This window comes from Babylonia areolata, chromosome 1, assembly GCF_041734735.1.
Source record: "Babylonia areolata isolate BAREFJ2019XMU chromosome 1, ASM4173473v1, whole genome shotgun sequence".
Classification (NCBI taxonomy): Eukaryota; Metazoa; Mollusca; class Gastropoda; order Neogastropoda; family Buccinidae; genus Babylonia; species Babylonia areolata.
In genome coordinates, this window is record NC_134876.1 from 69,715,881 (window position 1) to 69,730,235 (window position 14,355).

At 36.3% G+C, this 14,355-nt stretch overlaps 1 protein-coding gene across 3 annotated transcripts; it reads left to right on the forward strand.

Moving 5' to 3' along the window:
- Nucleotides 1-60: 60 nt before the first annotated feature.
- On the forward strand, nt 61-13,385 carry LOC143286625 (uncharacterized). 3 transcript variants are annotated; one of them, XM_076594265.1, is made up of 4 exons: nt 61-575; nt 2,474-2,751; nt 3,616-3,744; nt 4,437-13,385. In XM_076594265.1, exons 1-4 carry the CDS (start codon nt 547-549, stop codon nt 4,661-4,663), a joined length of 663 nt encoding a protein of 220 aa, XP_076450380.1. In that variant the 5' UTR covers nt 61-546; the 3' UTR covers nt 4,664-13,385. The 3 variants fall into 3 exon arrangements, with proteins under 3 accessions (XP_076450380.1, XP_076450383.1, XP_076450391.1); XM_076594268.1 differs by having other exon boundaries at nt 65-103; XM_076594276.1 differs by lacking the exon at nt 61-575 and adding an exon at nt 2,067-2,147.
- Nucleotides 13,386-14,355: the final 970 nt, after the last annotated feature.

Sequence of the window (14,355 nt, forward strand, 5' to 3'; positions counted from 1 at the left end):
TTGTTTTTCAGCAAAAATTGTGCAATGTTGTGACCTTGAGGTCAGATTGAAACTTCCTCCTCGACCAACACCAAAGAGTGTGTCGGCCAGAGAGCCGAATGAGGTCAGTGTGACTCAGTGATATGCATTTTAGTGAAAGAGCTGGGTATAGAACAGGCCGTGCAAAGTGTTTAAAAAAAACAACAACTACACAAGGATTGAACTTGCTTGTTTGAGACTGCCATTAGTTATTTTTGCCTGCCTTGCTCTTCAGCGCATCTGAAACAAACGAAAGCTTGTTTGTCAACAAAATAACACATCAGTGTAACGGGAACGATTTTCAGTTGCAAAAGTTCTTGGATAGTGTGCACACACAATGACAAATCCTCATCGGAATTTATGCGTGCTTATGCTGACAACACACTGTGATTGAACATATATGCTGCACTTGATTTTTGTTGTTAACGAGCAGATGCACGATGTGCATTTGTATCTAAACGGGTAAATCAATCACAACATTTAGATGCTGTGAATGCCAGACACTGGTCTGTGTTTGCCTCTCACTCCATGATCTTTATGCCACTTCCACAATCAAGGTGAGTTTGGTGTTGTGGACTCGATTGGACCTCGTCCATAATAAGTGCAACTGTTAAGATTTGCGTAACTTTAATCGAATAAACATGTTGACAGTAATTAAGGCTGTGTAGACATGTGCAGCTTAAAACCGATAATTTATTTACACATCAGTTGTTAGTGCCTAATGAAGGTTCACGTGACTGTTTATTGTAATGTAATCGAACTTATAGCATTGTTTCCCAATCCCTGTGTTCTCACAATAAAGCACTCTCTGTTGGCTCTATCCAGGTAGGCAGCTGTGCAAATGACTCACTGTTTATAAAGCACTTAGAGCTTGGTCTCTGACTTATGATAGGCGTTATTATAAGTGTGTGTGTGTGTGTGTGTGTGTGTGTGTGTGTGTGTGTATCCATATCATCATCAGTGTGTGTGTGTGTGTGTGTGTGTGTGTACACTGAGGAGCATGGGTTTGTCTATTGGTAAATTTGTTAGTAAAAATAAGCCATTTTCAGTTTTAGAATTTCATTTCACATGGGCTTATATGTGGTGGTGAAACAGAACATTATACAACACTCTTCTTTCATAAATTCATGCTCATCAGCTTTCATATTAATTTCATGAAAATGAAAATTAGGGTATTGTGTCCATGTCTTTGTAGCTATTACATGGGAACTATTCTTAGAAAATGTTGAATCAAACCCATATCTTAATCTCTTCTTTCTACTCAACATCAGCCACTCTCAATAAATTATATGTATTACACACACACACACACACACACACACACACACACACACACACACACACATCTATATATCTGTCTATATATATATTTCTCTCTCTCTCTCTCTCTCTCTCTCTCTCTCTATATATATATATATATATATATATTATACATCTGCTCATTCACATTCATGCCATATTTCTCTCTCTCTCTCCCTCCCTCTCTCTCTCTCTCTCTATATATATATATATATTATACATCTGCTCATTCACATTCATGCCAAGATGGTTACACCACACAGCAAACATGTATATTGGATGTGATAGATGGCTGTTCAGTAATTTAGGGGTAATGAGTAAGTTTTCAGCAGATGCATTTTGAGAGGAGATGATATTGGTGCAAAGAGGGAATGAGGTGATTTGAAACTTTCGCAGCAGAATGTGTGAATGACTAATAATGAATACGAGTATATTTCATGGGCTGCTTTGAGGTAAAAGAGTAATTTTGGACATATATGTTTCACCAGAGGAATGAAGAGGACTTATCAGATCTGTCTGCCAGGGAAAGAAAAGGGTTCATTAATAACGAGCAAAAAAAAAAAAAAAAAAAAAGCAAAAAAAAAAAAAAGCAGGCAATACAAGTTCAGTTATTCAATCAGAAAATGATAACATTTGTATCCTAAGGCCCATCACTTACACCACAGTCTTTCATCCCACAGCCTGATGTAAGTGTATTTAAACATATCAAAGGTAGAACATGTGTACTTTCTACTTACAGCTATAATAAGGTTTTAGGGCACTGTATGACCGAATGCCACACCATGAATCTCCTTCATTTCATGGTTTTGTGCAAGAGGAACTAGTACCAGGTCAGAAAAGTAATACATTAAGCTGAATACAAATATTAGAACATTAAAATAATAATAAAACAATGCAATTAGATATTGCATGGAATAACAAGCATTTTCGAAGTTAAGACAGATCTGTAAAAAAAGATTGTATTAAGATCAAGAAACACCATTTAATTTTCAGAAAAAAGGCACTCATAATTTCATCATTACAAGTTCTTAAAGTTAAATTGCAGATATGTATAAATGTACTGTATTCCATGCTTAGTTGATGGTATGAAAATCTGCCAAAGTGAATGAACACATTTCTTTCTTTTTTTTTTTTTGTTGTTGTTGTTGTTGTCAAGGCCCATGGAGCAGACAGATTCTGTGCAAGCTTCTCCTGTATCCCCGCGGCCTCGTGCCCGACCCTATCGAGACTATGTGGCCCAGCAGCGTGCTCTGATGGCCAGCAATGCCAAACCTCTGGTGGGGGAAGGAACCCCACTGTGGCGGCAGATGATGATCTGGTTTGCCTGCGCAGCCTTCTTGGGTCTCATCATGTTTGTGCTAGGGACGGTGTTTATCTCTAAGGCCATGGAGAAGAAGGAGAGCATCACGATCATGCTCTGCATTATGGGCATTGGTAAACAGAGAATGCGCATGGTCATGTTTACACATGCACATGCATGCTCCCCTCCATGCACACACATGCGCATGCACACAAAGTCATGCTGACACACTTGCACGCATGTGCACACATCTACACACACATACATGCACACACATGTGCTGTTACACACTCACAAACACACACACACACACGCACGCAGGCACGCATGCAGGCACCCACCCACCCACACACACGCACACACATACACAGACTCTCACACACACACACACACACACACACACACACACACTCACCCACACACTCAGACTCAGAGTCTGTGTGTGTGTTGAATTTTGTCAACTTAATGTTTTGCATGCACACACACACACACCCACCCACACCAACCCACCAACCCACACACACACACACACACACACACACACACACATATACACAGACACACACTCACTCACTCACTCACTCACTCATTCACTCACTCATATGCAAAGTCTGTGATTTTTGTGGTATCATCATAGTGATAGCTTTCCATTTCATGCAGCAGTTTCCTTTCTTGTGTGAACACCCATATTTGCATGAACATAAGCAGAATAACAGATGATTAAATCTGTGATTTAAAAAGTGTTATCCATTTCTTCTCTTGATGGGTTGAAATGATTATATATATACAGGCTTGCACATGCATGCACACACACACACACACACACACACACACACACACAGACAACTGTTTACTGGCAAAAAACAACAACAACAAAACAAAAACAACCAGCAACAAAAAGAAAAGAAAAAAGAGATGAATATAATTATAAAGTGTGGCATTTCATTATAATTGAAAATGAAATAATGTGTCTAATCTGACCATTGCATCTTGTGCAGCTTGTGGCCTGCTGATCATTGTTGGGGTAGGTGTTTTGGCAAAACTCCTGATTACACGCAAGACACAGACATGTCAGGGACGGCAGAACCAACAGAATCCTCAGGCTGCTTGCTTTCACACGTGTTCAGGTAATCTGTTTGTGAATATATATAAAAATCCACACTCATTGAGGTAAAACTGATAATGGAGTTACCCTTTTGATAATAATGATTAAAAAAAGAAAAGAAAAAAAGATCAGCCTAAAATGTGAAAATTGAAACACGATGCAGAAACAGTTGCTTTGTAACACATGTATGTAGTGCAAAGTGAGTCTTGATAATATTTCAGTTTTTCTGTGTATCTGTCTGACAATGTCTTGTGTTTGAACTTTGACATTTTATCAGGAATCATGTATTCAATATTGTTAGAATTTTCTGGTCTTATTGTTCACAAAACACACAGAGTCAAGGTCAAAGCTGCCAGGCTTCAGTAATGATTTTAGCAGCTATTTGTATTAAAAAGAAATACTATGGTTCCCATTTTTCATAGTTGTGTGTGTGTGTTTGAAGAAGTGGGGCTTTGAAAGCCAGTTTAAAGGAGTCTTTTTCAGAATCATGCTGATGCATTTTCTTTGAGACAGAAAAATGCATGTATGCTACCTCCTGCCTTTAGACATAATGAAAATGGTATAAATTGACATGAACCATAATATGTATACTGTATAAAGACAGTTTCCAGACATAATGAAATTTGTATAATTTTGCACAAAGCATACTATTTACATTGTCTGAAGACACTCTATGATTACATGTCATTTGACATAAGCTGTACAATCCTGCAGTGATTTACACTCCATCCCAAGACCCCTTGCCACACGTCTGTGACCCTCCTCCAGCCTACGACACAGTAGCTGCTCGCATCCGATCCCACAATGGGGGAGGGATTGACGAGGGCAGCACTGGGGAAGAATCAGATGGAGAGAAGAACCCACCCATCATGGTGCTGCCTCCCAACTATGATGAGGCCGCCAAGCCCATCCCACCCTACCAGGATGCTGTTCTGTCCTAGGTGCTCTGGTCATGGCCAGCTGTTCACTGCAATCAAAAGTCGCCATCTGTGAATGTACATAGTTCAGTTGAAAATGGTTGTGTTTGCTTTGCTTGTTTGGTTGGTTGTTATCAGAGAGACACAGTGGACAGAGATTCGAAATGTGATTGAGAACATGGTTTTTTTTATTTATTTCATGCACAGGTTAAATGTGAGAAGATCAAAACCATTCGCCCCCAAAAATATTTTTGGGTTTTAAGTTAGTTTTACTTAACTACATTGCTGTTCATTTACATGTTCATGGATGAGTGAACTTTGTATTTTGATTTCACATTGTGTCTGTCCACATTGATGTAACTTAATCTGCCCCTGGACCAGAAATGATTTTTTAAAAATGGAATGAAGTATAAAAATGCAGTATGACTATGTGTCAAAAATAGCAAACTCAAAGTCCTGACCACAATGTTAATGATAGATGTCTGAGGAGTAGAAGGATTATGTGATGAATCATATATGGGATTGGGAAACTAGGAGAACAAATACAGTGGCACATTTTTCACAGGAGAGCATATAAATACTGACATCTGAAAATTAATGATAATGCAAGTTATTTACACATGCACATTTTTTACAAGAACTTAGTATCACAAGTAATGATAGTTTGGCATTGATTATGATATTATATATTCATGCACATGTACATATTTGACAAGGCACTGTGTTATTAATAGTTACAGTTGGAGGTTCTTAATGGTATTCATTATCCATGTACATATCCCACAGGGATCTGTTTTAGGCCCAGTACTCTTCACAGTGTACACTGCTCCTCTCGCTGAAATTATCAACCACCATAATGTCAGTCATCATTCTTATGCTGATGACACTCAACTCCAGAAGAGTGATACCCTTGAAAAATTGCCGTCGCTCTTGCAAGAAACATCCAACTGCTTCCTGGACATTCAAAACTGGATGACTTTAAATAAGTTACAATTGAACGCGGACAAAACTGAAGCAATGATCATAGGAACTAAACAAAAACTCTCTTCCATCACAACTGACACAATCAAACTTGGCAGTACATCCATCCCTCTTTTCAGTTCAGTCAGGAACCTTAGTGCTGTCATTGACAACACACTGTCCATGCAAAAATTTATCAGTCAGACATGTCAATTCTGCTACTGTCAATTGCGGTTCATCAGTTCCATTTGGAAATATCTGTCCACCGATGCAACATCTAGACTTGTCGTTTCTCTCATTCTCTCTCACCTTGACTACTGTAGCTCTCTATTGTATGGTTTGCCTGCTTCATCCATTCTGTCCCTTCAGTGCATACAAAACTCTGCTGCCCAACTCGTCCTCAGAACGAAAAGATCTGAACACATCACTCCTCTTTTGCAACATCTCCACTGGCTCCCTGCCTCACACAGAATTAAGTACAAGATCAGCACTCTATGTTATAAATGTATTCACAAATCTGCCCCTTCCTATCTCTGTGGCTGCCTTCACCTTTACACTCCATCTCGCTCTCTACAATTGGCTTCGGATCCACTCTGTTTATGCATACCCAGATTCAAACATTTGACTGTTGGTCGCCGTTCCTTCTCTGTCTCTGGACTTTGTAGTTGGAATGAACTTCCTCTTTCGCTTCGTTAGGTATCCACACTCAGTGGGAGGTAGACTAAAAAAATCTTGGTAAAAGTCGACTTACTTGGGATAAGAGAGGCGACGTATCGAGCCACAAGCTCTTCTTCAGGTAAATGAAATTCACACTCAGCTCTTTCAAGTCTGGCCTTAAAACCCACCTCTTCCCAACCTTGTTTTCAGTTTCTCCAGTTTTAGAGTTATGCATGCGTGTGAATGACCAGTGTGAAAGTGCTTTGATTTGTCTCTGCACAAGATTCAGCGCAATATAAATACCATTATTATTTATTATTATTATTACATACGGCAGATGTTTGACAACAATAATAGTATTATAGATGAAAAAAATTATTTGGACATTATAGTGAAATTCATTATTCTTTTACCATTATTATTTATTATTATTATTACATATGGCAGATGTTTGACAACAATAATAGTATTATAGATGAAAAAAATTATTTGGACATTTATAGTGAAATTGATTATTCTTTTGTTGAAAATCATTTGTTTGCTGGTAATCAGGCATTTAGAATAATACTGATTAGTTCTTTTGTTCATGCATCCATCCATCCACTTAAGAGTATTGCATATGATGCTCATACACCTTAAATTGATTCAGATCACTCATGGTGAAGTGGTTAATCTTGTCTAGTTTTGTTATTGTTTGTTGTTGCTTGCATAAACAATTTATATGTTAGAAGAGATCAGCTACAGTTAACCTGACAACACAGCAAATGTTTCATCATCAGCTACAGTTAACCTGACAACAGAGCAAATGTTTCAGCTGCAGAGGTTTGGAGAGGGTGATATACTTGTCTTGCATTCTGGGCTGACATTAATAGGAGTGGAAGAAAATATTGTCTTGATATCAACAGAGGAAAGGATCTGAACCAAATTGGTGGTACAAAAATTTGGCTTGATAGGAAACTGCTAGTCAGGGGGGCAAAGGGGAGGTTACCCACTTCCGGGAGGTTATCGGCTGTAGCTACTTTCGTTTTCTCCGCATAGGCGGATAGTAGTTTGCACAGGACAGGAATGTCAGACCCCTGCCGGAGTCTGCACTAGTGGGTCACGGTAAGTATGTTACTTAAACGTAATTTTAGGTAGAAAATTTCCTGTTGTTGACATGGTAAGATTTGACTTTTGTTACATTTAGTTACCTTCTGTAATCTATCCACTTACTTAGTCATTCATATACGGAAAATGATGACTAACATGCATTTGTTTCAGGTACTCTGTTGTCTAGTTTCAACTAGACAATGGAATCAGGTGCTACAGCAGGTAATATTGGGGCATATTTGTACCAGCAGATATGTTTTTAAGGTTCCTTTTGTACAAAATGTATTTCAAACACAAGAAAAAGGAGACTGTGTGGATTTACATTTTTTTCTTTTATTTTGGGTGTATGGGCCTTTTATTTATGATGCTGGTTGCTATTTCATTTGAAGTTGATGTCATTGTGTTTGTATTTTTTGATTCAAAGAAATCAGACTGTAATATTCAATTTGACATGTGAGTGCAATGTGTGTATGTGACAATTGGTAATTATTCCATTGCTGGCTTTTGAATTGGTCATTGCTCTCCTTTTTTTTCTTCCTTTTTTTCATCAGGAAACACCGAAATGTGTCTGTTTTATTTTGGGGGAAAAATTGTATATATTTGTTCCAATTCCTGTGCTCACAATGTTAACATATTTATCTTGAATGATTGCCCTTTGAATTAACATTTTTCAAATTCACCGATCTTTTATGGTTTGAGAAATTAATTGAAAAAGTTCATGATTGTACATATTTTTTCTTTTGATGGTGAGATGAATCTCTTTTCTTGTCATTTCACATTTATTTTGTTCTTGAAATGTTTTATGGGCATTACCTTGAAATTAAAAAAAAAAAGTGATACGAAAGGGAAAAAAGAAAATAAGGAAGTGGCAAAACGTCAAGATATTAAAATGTCCCTCCCCAGCACACATTCTGCAAAGCAATAAGGAAATGGCAAAACGTCAAGGCATTATAACACCACTCATCCACTGCCTTTCGCAACCTCCAAAGCCCTTCCTCTATTTGAATTTCATTGATCACGTTCATACATTTTTAATTTCAGATTGATTTATTCAGTATCTGGTAAGAGGCTTTCAGGATTTCAGATTGATTTATTAAGTATTTAATCTCTCAACATTTTAAACTGATTTATCAGGTACCAGTCCCTTTACCATGTAATACTGTGATGGCTGCCATGGCTCCTGTTGCTGATGTCAAGCATAGCACATATTTCACTTGTCATTGATTAAAGAGCCTGTTGGATGCAAGGTGTTGTTACAAACAGAATGTGATTGTCAAAAACATGGTATGTCAGCATTATGTACATTGGAACATATTAAGTTTTGAAAGTAAAGTTTTGTTTTACTACACACCATTGTGTGTTAACAAAGTTGGTTTCCAAAGATAAATGTTACTGTACATATTTTCCATAGTTCAGTTTACTCCACACCATCTGTCGACACACTAAGTTTCAAAATGATTTCACTTGTCAGCATCATTTGTCATCATAACAAAATTAAATTTTATTTTAAAATGACTTGAAGTTGTGTACCTTGTGTAATGGAGAGAGTTACCACTCTTTACTATTTGTTAATCATATCGTCTCCTGGCCTCATTATTTGTTAATTTCCAGTTTATAAACCACCGAGGCAACCATGTATTTTTTCTGTATTGTCCATGTGTTCTGTGTGGCTTATTCAGGATTAAAGAGGCTATGCCAGTCTTGAATAAAAGCTAATTTGTGTTTGCACATTTCTTCTGTCTTTGCTGCTGTGTGCACATGTCAAATGATTGGTATAAGGACAGGCCCAACGCTTCGTTTTTCGAGGAAGTGTCTGGGTTTGTTCCAAATGTACCTTTTTTTTTTTATAAATTTTTTTTTATTTACCTGTGTGCTAGCTGAATCGGTAGCGAAAGCATCACTGACTTGAAGTTGTGCACCTTGTGTAATGGAGAGAGTTACCACTCTTTACTATTTGTTAATCATATGAAGGGAAGGTTGTGATTTGATGCAGTTTACTTTTTGTTTGTTTGGAATGTAGTTCATCTTTTTTTTTTCTTTTCTTGTTGTTGCAATGCTTGGGAGTGTCTTGATTCGCTAATGCTGTGATGTGGTTGGTGTATGTATGTTTTTGATGTTGTATTGTCTCATTCCTTCTCTTTTAAAATCATATTTTTGGTTTGTTTTCCTTTAGTTTCTGTGAACCATTTCCTTGTTAAAAACTTAAGTGAACAATCTCCATATTTGTACAGAAGTAAACTAATCATTGTCAAGTTTGTCAAGTTCTTTGTATGTGAAGTATTTTGCATTCTTTCATATTTATGTATGATTAAATGCAAACTGTGAGAGTAATTGTGTTATGGTTCTTGTTTCTCTATGGATTGTAGGCATGTGGTTCATTTACTGATTTGCCTTTTGCTGAATGACAAAACCATTGAAGTTGTGTTTCTGTACACACTGTGGCTTTACTGGTATATCAAAAATCTTGAAATCAAATGGTGTACAGCTTGTTTTAAACAGTTTAAAAAAATCATTATTGAGGAATTGAATTTTTCTGTAAAGCAGTTCCTGTATATTTGTATTTTGTGCAGTTTTGTGATGAATATTTATTGATATCGCCATATAATCAGTATTGTTGGAAAACGTTGAATATCATTCATATTTTTCTAACTTAACCAGGATGATTTTATTTCAGACATAGTACTTACCATATAATTTACATTTCAGTGCTTTTTGTGTTAAAAGTTGACAAAAAAATGTGTTGGGAGACAATATGGGGAATTAAAAGATGGAGTTATCGAATGCTGTGATGTTGAGGATTTTGAAATAATTTCGTGTTACCTGTAAAAAAGCTACCCTTGACTTGTTTTTTGCATTGTGCCGCTCAAGGACACCGAATCTTTTTTGTCACTTTTTTTTTCTTACTTGGTAGATGTAATATTGGCCACCAGTATTTCAAAACTCACTCTAGTTTCTTTTATTACAGCACAGAAGGAAGGTATGATGTCCATGGTATCCCAGTGTACTTACATTTCATGTTGGTCTGTTGAATTATGGCTTTGAAAAAAAAAAAGGCTGGATTTTAAAATGTGGGCTTGTCAACAAAGTTTGAAGAAAAAAAGGCTGGATTTTAAAATCTTGTTTTGTTAACAAAGTAACTGTTTCAGGCAACAGACGAAAATGAAATATGTGTTATTTAAATACTCCAGTCATCATCCCAGTTTTATTACTTGATTTATTGACTGCCTAGTTTAAGTTTACTTTCATAATGCTTGACTGTTATGAAGTTTTTGGCAACCATGAAAAGAAAATAATTGTTTGACTGTTCACAATAGTGCATGTTGTGAAAAGTTTTTTTTAGTGGTTAGAAAGTGAAAAACTCTTTTGAATAGTTACAACAAAAACCCCCAAAACAACAACATATGTTCTTAGACAGAATTGACTTTTGATATAATAATGATTAAAAAAAAAGACCTTAAAGAAGTGTGCTAAAAAGAGAGTGGTACTTCTCATCCATTTTTGGTCAAGTTAAATGTTTTCATTTTAGGAGGACAAAAACTCTGACCTAATCACGATTTTGTGAAGAAAAACGATTTTTTGCTTTCTGCATGTCAGCTTCATGTAACCTGGTGGTCAGGTTTGGCGTATTGCACTGAACTATTTTGTGCTTGTGTGTGTGTGTGTGTGTGTGTGTGTGTGTTGCACACAAAGATGGTGACTTATCAAGGTTCATGTTTCTGCAAATTTGATATATGAATGAAACATTGTTTTGCAGACCAACAGTATGAGTGTTTTCTTACTTTTAGTCATGGTGCTTTGCTCCAGACTATGAAACTTGAAAGCTTCTGGTATTGAATGAGTTGTGTGTGCATTTTCTCTTATCTGTGTTGTTTTATTTCCTCTTTGATGTTTTCCTTTTGTTCTTCTTGCCTTCAGTCTAGTGAATTTATGTGCTTTCAAGACCACTGATTTTCGTTCTGAGATGACCATGCGGCAGAGTGGGGTGTTAAAATCTTCCATAAACTGAACAGAGAAGCCACTTCCTCTGTATGGTTGTGTGATAAAAACAAAAACAAAACTGAGTGTTGTTTCCTCATTGTTTCTATGTTGCACATCTTGTACTTACACAGAGCAATATTTACAGTTTTTGGTTTGAACCATTTGTATTTGATTTTGAATGTGAGCTGTTGCTGAGAAAGAAAAGTGAAAGGCCAAGCAAGTCTCACTAAATTTGAAGTTCTGATCTTGATATATTTTCTCCAAGCAGTCAGTTTTTGCATTTCAGCTTTGATCAGTTTTTCTGCAGTTTTTGCAGACTACCTCACACACCACACACAGGCTCATTTTGTTTCTATCACATCTTCTGTACTGTATCTTACATGTTAGCATAAGATTTCACATGTGTGAACTTGTTTTTTCATCAAAGCCAGTTGATTTACACAAGTGCAAAATGTTTAGGAACTCCATATTGAAGGTGTTAAGTGTTTTTATTTGTTTTGATTTTTTAGTGGTGGAGGCAGACTTAGTAATCTCATCAGAACTGGAGATATTTGTTGTGTATTCCATGACAAGCCTTCTGATCAACCACACATGGTGATCTGATTGATCCAGATATGAGGGTTATCCTGTGCATATTGTTTGTACAGTTTTTAAGGGTTTCGAGTGGACAGTTGTGTGTGGTATAGATATCAGCAATATCATTTGCCTGTTGAATGTACAGGTTTGTGATTTTTTCTAGTCTTTTTTTTTGGTTTGTTTGTTGTTGAATAAGTTGTATAATTTTTTTCTGAATAAATAAGTACAGACAATGTAGATTTGAGTACTTAGGCCAGTTTTAAGGGACCAAATATTTCTAGAAACAATCAGTATTTCTAGAAACAATCTGAATCAGTATATTGGTTATTTCTGTACACAAGAGGTAGGAAATGAGCAATATATCAGTATTTCTGTGTACACATTGTCCTGAATCTGATAGTAGACATAACCCTTTTCTCAAACATGCTGGCGCACATGGATGCAGTTGCATGCACATTCTCGGATATAAGGGCACATACGAATGCACACTTATACTTTAGTGAGGTAGTGTTCTGCCCTGGCTCAAATATCACACAGAGAAGTGTCAGGATGAGAAATACGAGGAACTCAAAATTAGATTGAGTTTTACTGGGTGCATACACATTTCTGCACTTAGACTGTGTTAATAACACCAACCACGTACAAGACAGAAAAAGAAACAAAAAATGATGGAACAGCAGACAACACAAAAACATGTATATATGTATGTATGCAAATATATATATATATTAAAAACAAGAGAAGACATACCTTTCACAATGGTAGACAGGGAAATGATTTGTGAGTCCATCAAATCATGTAACTAAAGTGTGAAGAAATGATTTTAAAATGGATGCTCTGTGACGTGTACATTTGCTTTACTGTGGAATGCTGACTTGTTTTGTTCCAATGCATTCCTCCCTCTGGTAAGGAGAAGTCAAAAAGCTGCTAGTTTGTCCTTGTCCACTGAGGGACAGGTGACACAGACAGTGAGTTTACAATTCATACTTGTAACATTGCTTTACTCACAGAGATTTAACACAAGTGTTGTGTTTTGAAGAATTATGAAATTCAGGAGTTTGAAGCGAATTTATAAAATAAGAAAATAAAAAAGAAGAAGAAGAAAGAAATGCTTGCCTTGCTTGAATTACATGCATTTAAACTGAAATTGAAGAAAGTGGAATGTGAATATCATAATTTTTTGTTTAACTGTGATGTGGTGGGTAATTAGAGAAAAAAAAAAATCAGGCCTGGTCTGTACATATGCCATACACTTCTGCATTTACTCTGGACATTATATGTTTAATAGCGCACTACAGTTTAGAAGGTAACTTTGTGTGTTGATGTGTACGTGCACATTTTACACATGATGTGTGTGGATATGTGTTGTTCAGCTTTGCTGTTGGTGCTGTTATAATTTGACTGTGTGAAATCATTTTTGTATAATAAATTGTGATGGTTTAAATCATATATGATACCAGATCATTAACACTGATTTTGTCCTCCATGTTTTGATGTCATTGTACTTCATGAGTGGAAAGTTTGTATTTGACTTTATTCCCTGTACTCTTGCTGAATTGTGCCCTTGTACAAATTCCTGTTCTAAAAATGATTTTTTTTGGTTTGTTTTCTATTGCCAGTTACTTCACCTTTAGCTGTTAGATTAGCTTGGTCCTCTCAAAACATGTCTCAGCATAGAAGGTTTCTCTCAAAACATGCCTCAGTGCAGAAAGAAGTTATCGCTGTTGCAATAATTCATACCAATTATCAGTTCCCCTCAGAATATATGAAAAAAAAAAAAAAAGCAAACCGGTCGTAATTCATTGAGCCCTGTGTCTGGACATTGCTTTTGCATCAAAATTTGTCATTAAAACGTTTTTCATGTTCCTACATATGCATAAACTGTGAGGAAAGGGAACTAACTTCTACAGCATTTCTGGATGCGTCCACATATACTTTGGAGGAAAAACAGTATATTTCCTGCAGTTTTTTTTTCTGCATCAGTATGGCATGGAAGCCTGCCAAGACTGTAAACTCTCCAGGGTTGAATGGGTTAAAAAAACAACAACAAAACAAGAGAGGCAAGGCCTTCAAGACTCACTTGTGATACATTGAAAAAAAAAAAAAAATCCAAGCTTTTTATGTATTGTGTATAATTTCAAAATGTTTAAGATGAGAAAGATCAGTTTAAAGTAAATTAAGTCCTCTTGCATAATTACAGAGTAATTTCCCTTTTTTACTATCTGCACCAAAACGTTTGCAAAATAAATAAAACTTCCATGCTTAGCAAAAGAAGTTCCTGTTTGAACAAAAAATGATAATAATGACTGCTCTTGTTGATGGGTCAGAATATCAGATCAAAGTGCCAAGTTTAGAGAATACAAAAAATATAAATATAACAGTAAATGCAGTTTGCATATAATAAGGCTTCATTTTTTAAATTTTTTTTGTGCCCATCCCAGAGGTACAATATTGTT